The sequence below is a fragment of the Hirsutella rhossiliensis genome (genome assembly GCF_020360975.1).
Source record: "Hirsutella rhossiliensis strain HR02 chromosome Unknown scaffold00002, whole genome shotgun sequence".
NCBI classification, from domain to species: domain Eukaryota; kingdom Fungi; phylum Ascomycota; class Sordariomycetes; order Hypocreales; family Ophiocordycipitaceae; genus Hirsutella; species Hirsutella rhossiliensis.
The window spans coordinates 2838811-2859219 of NW_025408668.1; the positions used below are offsets into that span (position 1 = coordinate 2838811).

General features: G+C 42.6%; 4 protein-coding genes across 4 annotated transcripts; 2 read left to right on the top strand and 2 right to left on the bottom strand.

Annotated features, from left to right (window-relative positions):
• Positions 1-668: 668 nt before the first annotated feature.
• Positions 669-2266, top strand: HRG_01891 (tRNA synthetases class II core domain-containing protein; the record flags this gene model as incomplete). The annotated part of the gene is made up of 2 exons (XM_044860362.1): positions 669-764; positions 932-2266. The coding sequence occupies 2 exons, from the start codon at positions 669-671 to the stop codon at positions 2264-2266; spliced, it is 1431 nt and encodes a 476-aa protein (XP_044723995.1).
• A 2014-nt stretch (positions 2267-4280) lies between these two features.
• HRG_01892 (uncharacterized protein) lies at positions 4281-4670 on the bottom strand (the record flags this gene model as incomplete). The annotated part of the gene is made up of 1 exon (XM_044860363.1): positions 4281-4670. The coding sequence occupies one exon, from the start codon at positions 4668-4670 to the stop codon at positions 4281-4283; it is 390 nt and encodes a 129-aa protein (XP_044723996.1).
• Positions 4671-4932: 262 nt separating this feature from the next.
• Positions 4933-5199, bottom strand: HRG_01893 (uncharacterized protein; the record flags this gene model as incomplete). Its single annotated transcript, XM_044860364.1, has 1 exon — positions 4933-5199. The coding sequence occupies one exon, from the start codon at positions 5197-5199 to the stop codon at positions 4933-4935; it is 267 nt and encodes an 88-aa protein (XP_044723997.1).
• A 1252-nt stretch (positions 5200-6451) lies between these two features.
• Positions 6452-6932, top strand: HRG_01894 (DDE superfamily endonuclease domain-containing protein; the record flags this gene model as incomplete). The annotated part of the gene is made up of 4 exons (XM_044860365.1): positions 6452-6464; positions 6518-6764; positions 6820-6856; positions 6906-6932. The coding sequence occupies 4 exons, from the start codon at positions 6452-6454 to the stop codon at positions 6930-6932; spliced, it is 324 nt and encodes a 107-aa protein (XP_044723998.1).
• Between the last annotated feature and the right edge of the window lie 13477 nt (positions 6933-20409).

Genomic DNA, 20409 nt, shown 5'->3' on the forward strand with positions numbered 1-20409 from the left:
GCGGGAAAAAGCAGGCGGGATTTTAGGCGTGAGACTTTTTTTCCCCCTTCCTTTGGCCTTTTTCCTGCTTATCTGCAGGGTTTATTACGAGGATCGGCGTTGACGTCGGCGGGCAGAATAAAGTGCCGTGCAAAGGCGGTGACGTATGTATTTTTGTAGTGTTTCATTTGTTGTTTTATTTTCCTCTTTGTTTATCTCTTCAATCTTTTCTTTCCTGTTTGGGGAGGAGGGGCGGTTGGCCTTGATGAGTGGCAGTCTGCGGCCGGTTCATGCTGGATAATGAATTCATGCAACGCAACTTGACCTGGTGAGGCTGGGAACCGCAATGAACACCGTAATTGGGCTGTGACTGAGATATTGACTGCCTTGAATTTTACACGCGAGAACTTTTGAGGGAAACTGAGATTTGAAAAGTATTCAGTGACAACCTTGAGTCTTCTGTCCCGCCCAGAGGTTTTATCCAGGGCACCCTCAAATCTCACAAAACTCATCCAAACTCAGCCCGTATCATGTCATTCATGCGCATGGGGCTGTAATACGGCTCACCGTATGGCCGATGCTGTCCTGGAGCTTAAGTTGATGGACAAACTATCTTTGTCTGTTCATGCGGGCGCGGGAGCAAATCTCAACATGTGGTATAGGGTAGGATAGGCAGAGTCCCAACAGACATGCTGGCGCAGAATTCGACCTCCATCTTGGAGCTCCAATCCGGCCAGAGATGCTTCACCCCGAGGCCTGAGACCCAGCCAGCATGTCAATCCGGGGTGCTTGCTCCCGCGGCCTTACGGGCCTGGGCTGCAGAGCTTCGCGGCCCTCGACCCTGAGCCACCGACATCTCGCCCGCTCCCAATCCTCAGGTCCGCATCTCCATGCACCGCATGCTCAGCGCTGACAGCACCCAGCAGCATCCGCGGCGAGTCCGTCGAAGCAGCCCAAGCCCTCGTCGGTGCACATCCGCGGCCAGACCTACGACACCGACCCGTCGTGGTTCAACGTGCCGCCCAATGTCCTGGAAGCCACGTCGCGACAGCTTCACCTCCAGCGCGACCACCCCCTCGCCATCACGCGCCAGCTCATCGAATCACACTTCCCCCCGCCCACCTTCAAGCACTACAACGAGCACAGCCCCGTCGTGTCGACGCACCAGAACTTTGACTCGCTCGGCTTCGCGGCCAATCACCCCGGCCGCGCCCTCACCGACACCTACTACATCAACCAGACGACTCTGCTGCGCACGCACACCAGCGCGCACCAGGCCGAGACGTTTCGCGCCAACGAGAGCGCCGGCTACCTGGTCTCGGCCGACGTATATCGGCGCGATGAGATTGACCGCAGCCACTACCCCGTCTTCCACCAGATGGAGGGCGCGAGGTCGTGGGACCGGAACACGGTCCCTGGCGGCGACATCGCGGCCGCCGTGCGGCGCGACATGGAGATGCTCCCCAAGCACAACATCAAGGTCAAGGACCCGAACCCGCCCTTCCACCCCGAGAGGAACCCTCTCCAAGACGGCCACTCGCCCGACGAGGCCGAGGCTATCGGCAACCACCTAAAGCGCTCGCTGGAGAACATGGTTGTCGACGTATTCTCCAGGACAAAGGCCGCCGCCTCTAGGGCCGACCCCGACTTTGTGGACGAGCCGTTGCGGATGCGCTGGGTCGAGGCCTTTTTCCCCTTTACGAGCCCCTCGTGGGAGCTGGAAGTCTACTATGCCGGCAACTGGCTCGAGGTGCTGGGCTCGGGCGTCGTCAAGCAGGACCTGTACACCAACGCCGGGGTCCCGTCGCAGCTGGGCTGGGCCTTTGGCCTCGGCCTCGAGCGTATCGCCATGCTGCTCTTCAAGATCCCCGACATCCGCCTGTTCTGGTCGCGCGACCAGCGCTTCCTCTCGCAGTTTGACGGCGTGTCGGACCAGCCCGACATCCTGCGGCGGTTCGTGCCCTTTTCCAAGTACCCGCCGTGCCCCCGCGACGTCTCCTTCTGGCTGCCGGCCGCCGCCGCGTCGTCGTCGGCCGCAGGCGGCAACACAAAGGGCGCGCTGCACGAAAACGACGTCATGGAGCTGGTCCGCAGCACCGCCGGCGACGTTGTCGAGGACGTCAAGCTCATCGACGAGTTTGCCCACCCCCAGACGGGCCGCAAGAGCGTGGCCTACCGCATCATCTACCGCAGCCTCGAGCGCACCCTGACCAATGCCGAGGCCAGCCGACTGCACGGGCGCGTGAGGCAGACCCTCGTGAGGGAACTGGGGGTTGAGATTCGATAAAAGGGGCGCGGCAAGCAGCCGGTGGCCTCCAACGCTTGGCATCGTCTGTACGATAGCGTGGTATGCAAGGAGAGGCAAAGTATGTAACATAGATGTGCAAGATATTGACGTCGCACAGCTTGATCATGTCAGACTTCGGGGGCGTATACGCTGTATGAACGGCCGACTTTGGACAAACAGAGAGAAAAGTCGCTTAATATTATGCGCCAAAAGTAAGCTCGTTGAGCGCCTCGGAGGACACCCGCCTCCTCTCCTCCTTGCATCCCCCCCTTCTCGTCCCCCTTCCTCTCGCCCCCTCGGGCCTCGCCCCCCAATACAGTCCCAGAAGCGGGCTGGAGGGAAAGACGGATGGCTCAGCCTGGGCCTTTTGGTCTGATGCTGGTGGCTGTCTGGCAAATGCTCGCGGCCGAGGCTTGCAGCGGTGGGCAGACGGGCGCGCGCAGGTTGGGAGAGCATTCTCGAGTGCTTGTCATGACAGACGAGCAGGTCTTGGTCGACGTTGAAAGGGGGCCGTTATTGCAGCTGGTTAAGCGACAATAGATACTTAACAAGCCTATGCTGAGTCCGTTTTCAAGTCTAGTCGGTTAGACATCTACTTATAGGCGCAGAGGGCCAAAGTTGCAAGTTTCCCAATGATAAAAGGGTCAGAAGCCATCGCGCCTTGGCTACAGCCCAAATAGGATAACCGTCAAAGCAGCCAGCGTTCATCACAGCCAGGCATCTATGACCGAGAGAAGCTTATGCTGATAAAGTGACCCAAGGTGCTCTAGTGCCTATAAGTAATCCTCTTCTGATTGACCCGAAAGGAAGGCAAATGTGATGCAGATAAGTTAAGACATCAACGACGAGCGTGAACAAGGACGGATGATGCAGTTGATAGCGGATGGTGCAATTTCCGCGTCAAGAACACGGCTCGGACTGCTCGGAAGCGTTCCTGTTGCTACAGGTGAAGGTCTTCGAAGAGGCAAGCTTAATTACAACAGCTTTGGGATGAGACGGCAGAGCAGGACCCGACATTCCAGGCGGCTTACAAGGCAAGGCGGTGCAGACCGCGAACGTGTTTTCCCCCAGGCGACATTCAGGGATCGCATCTGTGTGCCGGTGCTGGAGAGCTACTTGCTCGAATGAATCACACCAACACGAGGTGACACGAAACTCTTGAAGAATGCGGTCCCGCTGCTTCTCCACCACGCCTTCAATCAGCTGGTTAAGCGCAGGCCGATACGTCGCATTTAACTCTGGTTCTTGAACTTTGGTTCCTTCAAGCAAAATCTCGCCAAGCTGCGTGTCCGGCGATCTGATTTTCAGATCGGCAACAAAACGACATACCGTAGCGGCGAAGATGAATAGCGGGCTGGCCATCTGCGTAAGAGACTGGATGTTGAACTGGCCCGGCCAGTCTCTTGGTAGTTGTCGGTCTTGAGAAACCGAAACGATGAACTCGTCTCGGATGTTTGCTAGCTGGTGCGTCAAAAAGACTGTTATATCGTGTTCGATGACCGGCTTAGGTAGTTTGTGAAGTATCAAGTCCCTATACGTGCCTTCGATGGCCTGGAAGCCAAGACGTATTGGCAGCTCGGGTCGGCTCGTTAAGAAGAACTTAAGATTCGAAATACCTACTGGATTCTTGACGCGGGAAAAGAGTTCAATCATGATGCTAATGTCGTCCTCTCGCTCGCACTCATCCAAAGCATCGACAACAACGACGAGCGGGTTCCTTAGTAGTGTATCCTGCAAGCCTACAGCCATAGGGTGCCGAATGAGCTTGTTGAACTGCTCTGACATAGCTTTTCTAAAGATAGTAGGGTCATTTTCGATAGCTTCTTTGACGTGCCGAGCGATGGCGGGTACGCTCCTCGTTAGATCTGCCACGGTGGTAGAGAAGAACTTAGACATGCTCGATCGGTCGAGTTCTCCCCTTTTAAAGAAGAAGCTGGCACCAAAGAGAGCGTCTATAGCTAGAGTACGGGCAAAGTTCGGGATATAGTAGACTTGCCCGTCTCCGCCCTGCCATTCAGCCATACTGGACGACGCCTCCGTGGGTTCCCTTGGGCTGGCTAACGACGACATCACCGAGCCGGATATCCCGGTCTTGGTCTGGTCGAGCAATGCCGCCACCGATGCCGACGAGCAGACCGATTCGAATTTGTAGTAGAGATGAGAGGAGGTTCGAGACGATGGTGGCTGCGGAAGTGTTTCCGGGCATGCCGGCAGGAAGCGAGGCTATGACCACGTTATGCTCGCCCATTCTGCCCCATGTGTACGAATTCGTGTCGGACTGATGCTGCTCGAAGCCGGCGGGAGGTTCATGGCGCTGGTTGAGTAAAGCCGTTGCTGCTGCGCGCTTGATGGGCAGGGTAGCGATCCATCCGATGGAGTAGAGGTCGGGGCTGCGGAGCATCATGGTGGTCAAGGCCCCATGTAAGTATGTCGGCTTATGCGTCACGAGCCGAGATTTAACGTCGCAACAGGTTGAGTGTTGGCGGACAGAGACACTCGTATATTGCACCCATTCCCAGTCTGTGAACCATGCGGGTCGCTCTCCTCGAGCCTAGGCACTCAACGACCATCCCGACTGAAGCAGACCTGTGCTTCATTTACCTCACACCTGATTGAAACGTCAGGTTTCTGTAGAGAGATAGCCCAACTATCAGGCGGTATCTCCTTCATGCTTTGATACTTGCTTCCTGTGCCTCGTCCGCTCCAGGCGGTGCGTCTTTACGGTCATGCTTGCCGTAGTCGCGTACTACCTGAAATATATTCTCTTCATCACCTTCGACACGAGCGATCGATCCTGCAAACTCGCTCGCCGCCTGGATCGATGCCCATCCGTTGAGCCAAATGATGCTCTGCTCGCTTTGGTAGATTCTGAAGTCCTTGAGATGAGTGCGGAGATCGGATTTCAGCAACTCTCCTTTGCACATTTCATCCATCGTGCTCGATTGTAGAGATCTGGCGTCCTCTGTTGCTACTCTTGGGCACTCATAGAGAACCACCGCCGATTGAGCCGACTGTCGATCCTCTGATGCCACAGCGTCTGGCAAGCCGGAAGGTCCGCAACGAAGCCGATAATCCTCGAAAATGAGCCTTCTCGCAGACCTCTATATCTTCAAGTTCTCATTCTATAGTCGCCACTTCGGAGCGGCTGCTTCATCGGAAAACTTGCCGACGAGGAGCCCTTAATTCTCGGCATTGAGGGACTCGTAGGGCGCTTCGGAGACGAATCCAGGTTGTTCTGAAAGGAGCTTCTGAGTCTGAGCATAGTAAAGTCGGTCGTTGCAAATTCCCCGCCGCCCCCCACCGCCTTCCGCTTTAGGCAAACCCCTTCCCCTTTTGGCCCGTCGCTGTATACGGGATTGCTATTGCAAATAAAAGAGGGATAAGGTACCATGCCCCACCCCCCTTTCGGTAACACCCACCTTTCGGTAGCGCATTAGAAAATATCCCCACCAAAAACCATCAATTTCACTTACACGGATTCCAGCCAGCTTTGAAGATATTCACAAGCCGTCACTTGGAGTAGATAGTGGATTGATTGAATTCTACTTTTCGATGGTTGAATGTTTGTACAGGGTCTGCGGCCTGTGCGTACCTTGCACGCGAAATTACCATCCAACCCCTAATCTCCTTCCGCCTCCTGACGATGATTCTTCTCGTTATTCCTCCACCACATGACCAAAATGACCTTAAAGCGGCCTCGGGTATTTATACGGAGGATATTATAGCTAATGCGATAATTGATGTCACAAAAACGGCTTGTCGCAGTACCGCGCCGCCCAAAAGTATGACATACCTCAGCAGTCTATTTCCGACAGACTCAAAGGCCAGGTAGCCCTGGCTGATCAGATCCAGCCTCGTCAACTCTTGAGTAAGTCTCAGGAAGCTCGCTTGGTTTCTTGGATCCTCCGCCAAGAGTCTCTCGGCTATGCTCCTCCACAGTCAGATCCGCGCATGTGTGGAGGCTCTTATAAAGCAACTGAACAACGAGCGGACAGTGGGGCGCAACTGGGTCTCTAAATTCATCAATCGCCATCCGGACATCAAGAACAAGCGTGGGAGACGTCAGGAAGCTAACCGATTTAATGCTTTTACGCCTCGGGCGGTTCACTGGTTCTTCGATATCAGGAAAAGGAGTATGGATGGATTAAACCAGAAAATACCGTGAATGTTGACGAAGGCGGTATTATGTCTGGCTTTGGTGAGTATTTGGCTTGTCTTTCATTACTTTTACTAACCAGACTCTTTTGCCAGGTTTGGATAGTCTTGTGGTTGGGAGTGCAGACCCAAAACGGAAGGCCCTTCTGAAAGGGCCACAGTCCCGCAACTGGACCTCATTTATTGAAGCTATCACCGCGGACGGCCGTGTCCTTACCCCTGGCATTATCTTTAAGGGCAAAGAGCTTCAGAAACAGTGGTTCTTGACGGAATTCGGCAAAATAGCCGACTGGCATTACATAACGTCGCCCAACGGATGGACGGACAACCATATCGCTATTGAGTGGCTTGAGGGGTCTTTTGCCCCAGACGCGACCAGCCGATGCCTCAGATGCTAGACTGATCATATTAGATGGACATGGAAGTCATGCAACGGTGCGTTTCTTTATCCACCTCTGTAGGAATTACTGTTAACCGAGACCAGGATGCATGGATGGCCACATGCTTTTGAACAACGTTTATTGCTGTTACCTTCCTGCCCACTGCTCTCATGGCCTCCAGCCGTTAGATAACGGTGTATTCAATGCCTCAAGGCAGCTTACCGGAAAGAACTTCAGAAATTGACCTGTTTGACCGATTCTGCGCCTGTTCATAAGGTCAATTTTATACGGGCATATGCTAAAGCGCGCGAGGTTGGAATGACGGCAAAGAATATATTGTCCGGCTGGAGGGTCACTGGGAATTGGCCGATCTCACGATCCAAGGCATTGCGGCATCCAGAAATTCACGCGGACATTGTAGAGACGTCTCCAAAGTCCGCGCCATTTTTGGGTTCTGATGATACGCCAAGAAACAGCCGCCAGATTCGCGATTTCGGAAAGAACAAGACTCCTGGCACCCGGAGACGATACGCCGTGATAGCTAGAGGCTTTGAAGCCCAGAACAGACGCTTGCCGAGCACAGCAACAGAATCGCGAAGCTAGAGGAAGAAGTGGCCCGGCTGCAGAGAGGCAAGAAGAGGAGAGCAATTCCGAACCCGAACAGACGGTTCATGACTCTCAGTGAAGCTTTGGTGGCTGAGGAAGCCATTCCCCAAATTAAAAGCCAAGAGATAGCCGTTGTGCTGAATTCTGACACAGAGGAGGAGGCGGTCTCAGAGGTGGAGACAGCTTCAGTGATTGAAGTCAAGGTGGCACCTGAAGCCCTTCCAGTCACCACCAGATCCGGGCGAATGGTAAAAGCGCCGGTACATATAAGAGCGTCCATTTCTCTACGGAATGATATATTTTTTGTGTTTATAATGTTAAGTTCTGATCATATTTCATGTAGTTCAAATGGTAGACTTTTGGTGGAGAATTTTTCAATTGCGCTACCGAAAGGTGGGTGTTACCGAAAGGGGGGTGGGGCATGGTAAGAGTAATACTATTTATATAAAGGCACATCGCTATTTATATAAAGGCCCTATTTTTAAGATATTCTTAAGCAGTGGCTTGAGAGCATAGTAGAAGAAATAGGGGCATAGAAAGGTAAATTAGTAGAGTATTGCTATTTATACACACACACATCTCTATTCGTATAAACGACCCATTTTTAAGATACGTACTAACGCCAGCCCGCCCCGCCTATTTATACCGCGCCCGCATAGCAGGTAGCGGTACCGCCTAAATGCCCGCGCCCGAGCCCGCCTACACACACACACCACATACACACACAAGATCCTACCTATATTCTATATATATATACTAAATTTAAAGCTATCGCCGCCGCCGCGATAGACCCCCTTCTCTCCCTCCTTAATGCACCTACGCTACCTTAAGGCGATAATAAATCTTACGATACTAACGAGGAACGCGGAGATACTATCCCGCCCTTGCCGCCGTCTCTAAGCTTCGAAACCTACGATAAGGCGTATAACTTCGTCTAGGGCTTCCTTCGCGAGAACGGTGCCGCCGTCGTTAAGCGGTTAAGCTTATATAAGCGAGATATTAACGGGATCTCCCTTATAACCCGAGTCCTCTTTATATGCGATCGTGGCCCGCGGCGGGCTTCTACTAGTATAGGGCTACGTAAGCCGTCTACCTAGAAGCTTAACTGCCCTTTTCGCCTCGTCGTAACGGCCTTATATAACGAGGAAGAAGGAGCTTAGTAGTAGACTTTTCGAGTTACTAAGGGCTACTATAACTACGGGCTATCTCTTAATCCCTTAGCGTATAATATTTATCGCCGATAGACCGTAATATAGTAAGCTCTCGAGCAGAACCTCTCTTAATATAAAGCGCTGCTAGCTTAAGAGATATCGACTATTTTATATAAGGCCGAGCCTTCTATAGCGTTCTTTCGTATCTAAGATATCTATAACGATCGCTAAAAGATCCGTTTTACTACTTATAGAGGTATAATAGCTATATAAGCGTTCTTATAGTATCTTTAAGCTAGCGATCTTCCTTATTACGTTAAATTCGACCTATATAATAAAAATAAGATTTAAGGCGTATTATAGACCTACTTATAGTATTAAAAAATATAAAAACGTTTCCCTAAGGTTCTCGGTATTAATAATATATAAAAGATAAACCGCTTTAAGCTCTTCTTTTTCTAGGTTACTAGGGTTACTAACTAAAAGTCTCTAGTAAACTTTGCCTTTAGCCTTATTAATATAGAGAAAGAGGAGGTATATTAATAGCTTTATAAGTCTTTTAACGAGCTTCGTAGGGCGATTAATATATAAGAGCCTAATATAGTTATTATAGATAAAGAAGCTGCCCTTAAAAACGCCCTTCTTTATATTTTCTATCTTATATAATAATAACTCTATATATTCTACGTTAATAGTAATATTCGGGCTTAAATCTAGTTACGCTAGAGAGATAAAGTAAATCTTAATAGCCCTAAAAACCCTATTAATATAGAGATCCCTCTAGAGGTTAAAGCTATTCTCGCTTAAGAAGCTATCGAATAAGGCGCCGCTAAGTAAAGCGCCGCTATAGCGGCTAATTTAAACCTTAACCTAAACGGCGAAGTTAAATATAGCCGTAAAGGTATATTCCTTACTTAGAAGCGCGTTATTTACGTAAAGATAAAGGCGAATTTCTATAAAGCGTAGGAAAGGCTCGATAAGATCTTTAGTATATAGTAAGGCTATATCGTAACCTATATCTTAAACGAATATATACTATAGCGTAAGTAATAGGTAGGCTACCTTATTAGCTAGTATCGTAACTTTAGGTAGTAGGTAAATAGCCTAGTCGAGACTACCTATAAGGATATAAAGTCGTATTTAGTTATAAGTACCTTTAACCTCTTATATCTTTACGATACCCTTATATAAATAATTAAGAATAAAGAAATAATATATATATAAAAGGCCGCTTAGTAAGAGATATAATAGAGGCATTATTTCCTTAGGTAGACTTAGCTTAGGGATCTTAGCGTTAAAATTACCTACGAAGTAGTTAACCTACTTACTACGTAATATAGGCTTGCCCTCGCCGCGATACCCTTACTAACGTAAGAGCTATAGCCGTTATAGCCTTATAGTAAGCGATTTAAATACTAATTTAAGCTACCTTATATATATACGATCCTTTAATACCTTAAAGCTAGGTTAACGCTTAAAAAGTATAATATTCTCTCGTACTAATAGCTTAAGAAGCTATTAGTAAAGACCCCCCCCTTTCTAGTAATTTCTTTACTAATTATTACTATTAGGACCTTAAGGAGCTATTATTACGAATCCGCGATCCCGGCGTTATTATAGTTATACGCGGCCGCCCCCGTAATAATAAGCTATCTATACTAAGCTCCCTCGTAGCGAAGGCATCGTAGCTAGCCGAGGTAGCTACGGCGGCGACGAGGTTATTATAGCTACCTAATTTAAGTTAGGCTAGCTCGAGGCGGCTTAACGTAAGCATTCGAAGGCACTAAGGGTAAGATAAGATAGAGGAACTTAGCTATAGCCCGCGTTCTCTTATAGCGTTATAATAAGGATCGTTAGCCTAAGGAAATATAAGGGGAAGGGGATTAAGAGGAGGACGCGGTAAGAGGAGCGCGCCTTCGGCTTTATTAGGCGTTATAGGGCTTATTAAGTAGGAAGCTATTAAGTAGGGGCGACCGCCGCCGCCTATATAGCCGTAAGCGCTAGAGGGGCCGGATTAATTAACAGGCCGATTATTTTAACTTCGAGCTTAAGGCCCGGAAATACGTTATTTAAGCGAATTAAGAGGCATACGTTATACGGCCTTTCTTACCTTATATATAGTATATATATATAGGCGGGCTCGGGCGTAGGCATTTAAGCGGTACCGCTACCTACTATATGGGCGCGGTATAAATAAGCGGGGCGGGCTAGCGTTAGTACGTATCTTAAAAATAAGGCGTTTATATAAATAAAGAGATATATATATATAAATAGTAATGCTTAATTAGTAATATATATCTTAGTCTATCTATTAAGATAAGGGAGGGGCTTATATAGGTATAGTAACTATATATAGCTAGCTAAAAAAGGGTATTAAGATATTTCTATACCTAAGTTAAGCCTATATAATATCCTTAGGCTAAGGGAGTTATATTAGTTAGGTAGGCTTCCTTATATATAACTATTAGGTCTACTAAGCTTAACTATAGTCTCTTATACCTTATAACGACCGGTGTTATTTCTAAGGGATAAACCTATCGAGGGGTTTATATTAGTAGATATAATAGGGCGTGGTCTAAGCAATAATAAGTATATTACGTTAGTGATAAGTCGGAGGTCGTAGACCGTAGACTATAACTAGGTAATTAGAATTAGAGATAGAATCGTAATAAAGATCTATATTAAAAGCTAGAGAGCTATCTATCTAAAGGAGTGAAAGTAGGTAGCTATATATACCCGTAGAGACTATCCTTAGATCACGGTCCTAGCCGTGATCCCCTTCGTAGCTTACTATAGCTTACTCGTAAGCTATGCTCCTAAGTAGTGATCTATCTATATAAGGCTTACTTAGCTCACGTACGCTCTAGGTGAGCTAAGCCTAAGTGACTTCTTGTCCCGACTATTATTCCGAGCCGCCTTGTTACGTGAACGTGGCCGGTTCTCCTGCGGCCCGCTAACCGTGGTCGTAACACGATGTCTCCCCTCCTTTTAGTCTTGTCCGTAAGACCTGCTACTGCCTTAGCCGCCGTATATAAATATACCCTTATCGCGCGTATATATATTCCCTATTTCGTCCTTTCTATCCCTTAGGATATGCTGCTAATAGTATATCTAGTCGCGTATTAAAGGATCGTTCTCGTAAGACCCTTAAGCGCATTCGTTTAGCTAAGTCTATTAATCGTCTTAGTTTCGACGTTATGCTATGTTCTTTTTGTTCGTCGCGCGGCTTCCGCTATAAAATGCTAGAGAAATCTTCTAAGTGTGCCGAATATATACGGCGGGGTCGTTCCTGCGATGCGTCGGGCGTGGCGATTAGCTCCTATAGGTGACTTCGTTGTCCTGCCTATTATTTGCAGCTAACGTGTTTCCTAGTATCCCGAATAAATCTAGAGTCTAATCGATTAGATAAAGAAGAAGAAATTGCTAAGGAGCGAATGTTAAAGCTTAAGCCGACCTAAACGAGCCTTAGCTCGTTTAGCGCGGCTTCGCCGTTAAAAGCGCTAGCTAAAGATAAAGGGTACCGAGATAGTCCGTCGGGGCCTTTATTCCTTAGATAACCTTAACGAGGCTAAGCGTTAAGAATCTAAAGCGGTGGTCGATGTTTAGTTTATAGGTGGATTTAATATAATTAATTAGAATGCTATTAGTTCGTTAGGCGATTTTACGATACCTAGGGTAGATTTTGCTAGTAGAACCATCGAAGTAGAGAACCGTAGTAGGTTAAGTGCTTAAGTAGTTCCTAGGTATTTTCCTCTAGTCCGTATCCCTTCTACTTAATAAGGTATTCTTATTGCTAACCTTATTTTCTTATATCTAGTATTTGTTCGGCTTTATATTCTTAATTATCGTCGACTTCGATTTTTTCCTATAGTTTAGCGTTTCGTAGCGCTAGTTCTAATAATAAGATATAAAATATTAGGTATATCCGTATTATTATTAGTAGCGAAAGTTCGTAGTTAACTTTTAAAATAGTTTTCTTAACCTTAAACGGTCTAAGTTTCTTAAAATCTAATTTATTGCTTAGTCGTTTTATTTTAATATTTCGTCGTATAAGGTAGACTATATCTCCCTCTCGAAAGATTAGTCCCTATAATCTTTTCCGATTATAGTAAGTGGATATTCGTTCTCTAACGAATTAAAGTTCTTATTATATTTCTTTATATAATTTTCGTAGCTAATCTACTTATAGTATTGCTCGTTCCGCTTATAGTCCTTATCGAGTAACCTTAAATACTTCTAGGTTATATCCGTAATTAGCGTATACTAGTAAGAGCTTAGTTGTTTCTATAACTAAGCTATTATAAGCTAGTTGCGCTATTAGTAGCTATTTAACCTAATCGTTTTATTCGTAGCTAATATAGCATCGTAAATATTATTTAAGCGTTTAGTTAAGTCGTTCTATTTATCTATCTATTTATAGGTAATAAGCTATACTAAGCTTATATTTTATCCCTAATTATACTATAAGAGCTTGCTAAAACTTAGCTATAAACGTGCTTCCTCTATTAGAGACAATCTCGTTTAGTAGTCCGTAATTACTAATAATTATTCGTAGGAATATATATACTAGCTCTTCTATATTACTTGCTTCTTTATACGGTAAAAAGTATCCGTTCTTTGTTAATCTATCGGTAATAACGAATATACTATCGTATTTAACGTTAGTTATAAGTTCTTTTAATAGTAGTAGCTTTATAATATAGTCGAAAGCTATTAAATCCTATGGTTTCTCTAGTACTAGTAGCGGTTGTAATTCTCCGTATAGTTTATATCGTTTAGCTTTACTTTATACGTAAAGTTTATATTCTTTAATAACTTATTATATTGCTTCTTTAAGCTATAGGAAATTATATTATCGTCTAATCCGTTCTATTATTCTTCGGATTCCTTAGTATCTATATATTAGATATTCGTATATATCTTATATAACTTTATCTCGTAATTCTAGTAGTATCTAGATTTTGTTTTTATATATTAGAACTTCTAAATGTCCTATATCGTATCCGTTTAGTGCTTTATATTCTTTTATCTATTTTAGGATCTTTTAGTATATCGAGTTATTAGGTTATACTTTAAATATTATATTTAGCTATCGTTGCTAGTAGTTCCCGTTTTCGTTGATTTCTAGGAGCTGTCCTTTCGCTATAGGTGCTCCTATATCGTAGTTACTTCGTCGACTAAGGGTATTAGCTCGACCGTTTTCTATTCCTTTTCTATAGATTATTTCGTAGTCGAATTCCGATAAATATTCGGCCTATCGGATCTATTGTCTATTTAACTATTACGTCGTTATAAAATATAAGATATTCTTATAGTCTATATAGACCTTAACTTTATATTTACTTCTAAGAAGGTAGTGTCGAAATTCCTTAAAAGCTTAAATAATTACGAGGAATTCTTTATCGTAGATAGGGTAATTAAGTTCTGCGCTATATAGCTTTTTCGAGTAGAATATAATTAGTCGTAGTCTTCCTTTATCGCCCTTTTATCCGATTTATGCTCCTAGAGTAAAGTCTAATATATTGGTTTTAAGTTCGATTTATTGTTTTAGATCGAAGGTAGTTAAGACTAGTTCTTACGTAATCGTAGTTTTAATATATTCGAAAGCTTCGTTAGCTTTATCGTCCTATATAAATTCTTTTTCCTTCTTCGTTAAGTTATATAGTAGTACTATAATCTTTCCGAAATCTTTAATAAATTATCGGTAGTAATTTATAAATCCTAGGAAACTTTATACGTCCTTAACGTTCTTTAGCGTTAGCTATTCTTTAACTAAGTTAATCTTATTTTATTATATCTATATCTCTCCTAGTAAGATCGTGTGTCCGAGGAAGTCTACTTCCTATATATAGAACTTACTTTTCTCTAGTTTAACTAGTAACTTCGTATTCTAAAGTACGCGGAGTACCTTATAGACGTGTTCTTTATATTCTTCTAGGGTGTCCGAGAAGATTAGGATATTATCTAGGTATACTACTATAAAGATATCTAAGTATTCGCGTAGGATATTATTAATTATCCGTTAGAAGGTAGCTAGTATATTTATAAGTCTAAATAGCATTACTAGATATTCGAATAGTCCGAATTTCGTTCTAAAGGCTATTATCTATTCGCGTCCCTTTTTTATACGTATTAAGTTATAGGCGCCTTTAAGGTCGAGGGCTATAAACTATTTTTTACCGTATAGTCGATCTCATAGTTCCGATATAAGCGGTAATAGTATTCGGTCCTTTATTATAATATCGTTTAGGCGTCTATAGTCGATAACTAGTCGTAGCTTACCGTTTTTCTTTAGAATAAATATAACTAGATAGCCTACTTCAGATATTAATATTCGTATATATCCTTTTCGTAGATTCTCGTTAAGGTAGTCGCGTAGCGTTTATAGTTACTTTTCGTTTAGGTTATAGATTTTATAGAACGTCGGCGTTGTTCTATCCTTAAGACAAATTTCGTGGTCCTATTAGCTATATTTAGGTAACCCTATCTTAAGTTCTTCCTTAAAGAGTTTATCGTATTTCCGGTATTCCTAGGGGATATTCTTTATTCTATCTTATAGGCTTTATTCTTTCTTTTAAGAGCTAGTTTCTCTTAACTCGAGCTCTTTATTAATTTATTTAAGGTCTTTCCTTAGAGTAGCAATAACTCTTTAGATCTTCGTATTATATCCTTTATTCTATTTATATCGGATACTAGGTTATATAGTACGTAGGTCTTATTAGTCGATTTTATTATGTCCGCTAGTTCGGTTGCTGTTTTCGTTTATATCGCTAAAGCCCGTAATAATTTACTTAAACGGTTATCCCTTTTATCCTATTTAGTAGCTAAATTATCGTAAAATTTTACTTTCTCCTAAATCTACTAGTCCTAGAAACTTACGTCTTCGTTCTAACGTAGCTAGCTAGTTTTCTAGTTAATTAGTAGATTGCTCTCCTATAGCTATAGAAGCCCTAATATAAGGTTATATTCTCTAATATCTATAATATCGAAGTTAACTCGTTCGTCGTAGCCCTAGATATTAATATCGAGGTGATTAATCTCTATATTAATAATTCCGTTATTATAGTTAAAGGCCTCTCCTTCGATATTCGTAAGTTTATATAGATCTTTCTTATATCTCTATATAAGTCGGTAACGATTAACGACTCTAGGTAAAACGTAATTACCTATCGCGCCGTAGTCTAAAAGTATACGCGCGTAATATCCCGCGATTTAGATATCTAATACTATTTAGTCGCTATAGCTTGCTATTGCTATATATAGGGTCCTTAGATCTTATCGTGTCGTGCTAGTCTATAGCCCTTTTATAGATAGCGTACCTCGTTTTTTACCTAGTCCTTATTCGTTTTATTTAGGTATTCTTCTTCGATTTATTGTTAATATCGTTTCTTTACGTTTTTATCGCGTAGTATTATATCGGGGCTTAAGAGACTAATTTCTTATAGCTAATCGAAGATTTCTTATTTCTCGACGCTATATCGTTTACATTATACTACTTCGTAGTTAATTGCGTACTATACTTCGCAATTTTATTCGTTTTCGTACTAAAGGTCGAGTTTTCGTTTAGCGTTTTTCTATTTTTTATATAGTGTTTCTATATCGATTTTTCCTTAGTTAAATGCGGCTTATAGCCTTCGTACGTATTGCTAATAATCTTTTAGTGCACCGTTATATCGTTTATGCTATGCTCGTGCTTTTTTATATTTATAAACTCTATAGTTCGGGTATATATATTCGTTATAATCTTCTTTATTATATTTAATTCGTTGCGTAAGTCTTTAGAAGATTAATAGTTCGGATGCCTTAGAGCGAGTAGCGTTATGCTATTCCTTTATTTTAGCGTGTTTATAGATTTTATATATCTCCGAAAGATATCTCGTTAATAAACCGTAATTATCGCGGCATTCGAGTAGCGTGCCGTAATTAGGTTCTAATAATATAACTTAGTCGTTTAGGTAGCGTTAATCGATTTTCTAGTAGTCTAGTTCTATGCTTAGGTAGGGTTTCGAAAGTACTTATCCTTCGAACCTAACTAGGAAGGCGTCGTGTCGTGCCTTTATCTAGAAGTATATTATATAGTCTAGGTGGACGTATAATATCTATAAAATATACTTATAGTACTTATAAGTAAGTAGTGTTTATAGATCGTCTCTAAATTCTCCTCGTAGTTGCTATTCTCGTTATAAAGCTATAAAGGTATCGACTACGGCGATAGCTATAGCGTAGTCTCCTTCGCGTAGTGCCGGTTAATATCGAATTAGTATAGCTTATTAGTTTTCCGTAAGAATTTAAGGTGTTTATTAGGTTCTAATTTTAAGTATTTCTTTAAATTCTTCGAAGTATAGAGCGTGTTCTCTAATCGTGGCATTCTCCCTTAGTAGCGAGGGTAGTAGTATAAGTTCGTTCTCGTCTTCCGTTTCTCCGAGTGTTTCTTATTCTTTAGAGCTTATATCGTCGACACTTCGTTGTTCCTCTTTAGGTTATTATCTAAGTTTCGTAAGCATAAGGGCTACGTCCGTATCTTCTTTATTATATTGTTTATAGACTACCTATCGTTATTATCGATTTTTATTTCGTATGTCTTCCTAGAATCGTTTACCGTTCTTCTTAATCTAGTCTTAGGAGACTCCTTTAGGATAGGGGTATTCCAGTTCTACGAATTTAACTTATTTCTATATTTTAGGATCCCTTCGTTATATTATTATAAGGGTCTTCTTTAGTAGCTTTAGGAACTATCCGGTACCGTTCTTATCGCTTAGGTATACCGTATATTCGTCATCGTAGTATATAGTCTAACTAAGGAGTTTATACTTTAGTTCCTATCTATTAGTAGCGTTTAGGTGTTTCTTACCTTCTAGGGCTAGTGTCTAGTAGGTTTTCTTCTCCTTACGAGGTTGTCTATATTCCTTAGAGTAATGTCTAAGTTTCCCGTAGTTAAAACACTTTCCTTTGCTTTTTTATATTGCGTCTAGGTCTATCCTGCCTAGGTTAGTTATATAGGCGTAGGCAATAGGAGTTTCGCGCTTCTTTTTATAGTTAGCGCGTCGGTTAAAGTTATTCTTATAGGAAGGGTTCTAGTTTCCTCTTCCTTATTTCTTTTCTTAGCGTCGCGTATACTATCTATCGTCGATTCGTACTACTATAGCAATATAGTCCGAGAGGTTATTAGGTCGATTTTCCTTATAGAGCTCGTCCTTAACTTCTTCTTTAAGCCCGTCGTAGAATCGTAATATAAGAGGTTCGTCGTCCTAATTAAGCTTTAAGGTAACTTAACGGAACTTCGTAGTATAATCCGATGCTAAGATCCTTTATCGGAGTTCTTAAAGTTTTTATTCGGCTTCTCGTTCCTTATCGGTTGTTCTAAATACCTTCGTAATAGCTTCTTCGAATCCTTAGAAACTAGCAAAGACTTCGTCTATCTCGTTATCTCGTCGTGCTAGTTAGTTGTCGAGAAAGTCCCTTATAATAGGTCTAAACTAGGCGAGTGCCGTTCTAGATAAATAATTTCCTACGTAGAGTACCTTTTCGACTAGGTCCGAGAGTTTAGTAGGGTAAAACCGGTGGTAGGCCTTAAGTTAGGTAAGAAAGTCTCGAAGTGTGCTATAAGTACCGTCGAATAGTCCTAGCTATTTTAGTTTAACTGCTTCTCTAAGGTCCCTAACTTATCCGTTACCTCCTTTATTCCTAAGTAACTATACCTTATATCGAAGGGTAATGATTTCGCGCATTATGTCCTAAGGCGATATAGTGGCTCTAGAGTTAGTTAATCTAGCTTACTATATAGGCATATTAATAGTTGCGATATTGCTTAGAGTGACGCGGTATTGCACTAAATAAGAGCTTTTAACGTATAACGACCGGTGTTATTCCTAAGGGATAAACCTATCGAGGGGTTTATATTAGCAGATATAATAGGGCGTGGTCTAAGCAATAATAAGTATATTACGTTAGTGATAAGTCGGAGGTCGTAGACCGTAGACTATAACTAGGTAATTAGAATTAGAGATAGAATCGTAATAAAGATCTATATTAAAAGCTAGAGAGCTATCTATCTAAAGGAGTAAAAGTAGGTGGCTATATATACCCGTAGAGACTATCCTTAGATTATAGTCCTAGCCGTAATCCCCTTCGTGGCTTACTATAGCTTACTCGTGAGCTATGCTCCTAAGTAGTGATCTATCTATATAAGGCTTACTTAGCTCACGTACGCTCTAGGTAAGCTAAGCCTAAGTAACTTCTCGTCCCGACTATTATTCTAAGCCGCCTTATTACGTGAACGTGGCCGGTTCTCCTACGGCCCGCTAACCGTGGTCGTAATATACTTACTCTTTTTAATATACCCCCTTACTACCCTAGCTTCTAAATAGTAAGGTAATAGGTAGAGGAGCGTTCGGTTTAATAAATATAAGGCTATTCCGATATTAAATTTAGCTACTTTATATTATCCGTTTAAGGAGGTTATTTAAAAATAAGGAAGGCTCTTAATTATATCCTATAAAAAGGAAAGGTAAATATAGTAAAAGGGAAGTTTATTTAGCGGCTAGTACTCCGTACTATATAGGTACGTTATACTAGCTGCCCCTTCTTACTTAAGGAGGGTTTAAATATTAGTTAATTAAGGTTATATAACTTACTCTTACTACTTAACTTAATAGTTTAAGGCTATTATTATTAACCCTTCTTATAAGGGATATAGCTATTATAGGGCTAGGTAAAAAAAATTAGTATATATAAAAAGGTAAAAGCTAGGACCTAAGGGAGAGGATATAAAGAGAAGCCCCTTATTTCCTCTCCCCTTAAGTCCCTAAGTTTATTACCTATACCCTCTTTTAAGGTATAGTTCTCGTAAAGAGAGATATAAGAAGTATATAAAAATATATAAAGGTAAAATTAAAAGTAAAGGGTTAGATAGGTAGGGTAGAGATATATAATTCTTATAGGGGCAGTAATTATAGTAGGGGAATAATTATTATATTGCCTTAATTATCCTTCTTTCCTTTATCTAACGCCCTTCTTTATACTTATTTAGTATCTTAATTAATAAAGAAGATCCTACTTAAAGAAGCTATTAATATCCTTTTAACTATCGAGCTTTTTACTAGTTTTTCCCCTCCTTTTTAGCCGTTGCCGGTATATCTATCTTATCTCTCGCTACCTCTATAAGAAGCTATCGCTACTTATACTTCCCTTTATACCCTTACCCTCCTTTCTATACCTCTTTTTAGCTCCTTCTTCCTTCTTCTATACTAGGTGTTTTTAGCTTCCTAGGTCCCTCGTACTAAGGGATATCTCTAAGAACTACGAAATTAAGCTACGCTTTGCGATATACCCCCTTAGCTATAGCCTGCCCTTATAGAAAGGGTAAAGCTAAATACCTAGGCCGGTAAGCGTATAGAGGAGGTCTTAGTTTATACTTATCCCTTACTTAAGAAATCTAGGTTTTAGCCCTAAGCTCTTTTAGACCTACTTTAGGAAAAAAGGGCTTAAGGAGGAAATTAAGTCCTATAAGAAAGGGGGGCTTTTCTAAGGATAAGTCCTTAAAAAGGGGGCCTTTTTAAGAAGAATAAGTCCTAATTAAGCTAAGGGCCCTCCTCTAAGATAAGTTATAATTCCTCTCTTTAGCTATAAACGTCTCCTTCCTCTTATATACTATTAGCTCCTCTTATAGACTCTTAAGGTAAGCTTCTAAGGATAGCTTCTCTTAAACGTTTTCTAGCTTAATTTACTATAAAAGGATAGCTAGCTTTTACTTTAGTAAGGGCTTTATAAGACCGTTAGCTTTTAGTAATACTATTAAAACTTAATAAATAGAAATAAGTCCCCTTTAGACTTCTTAGCGTAACTAATACTA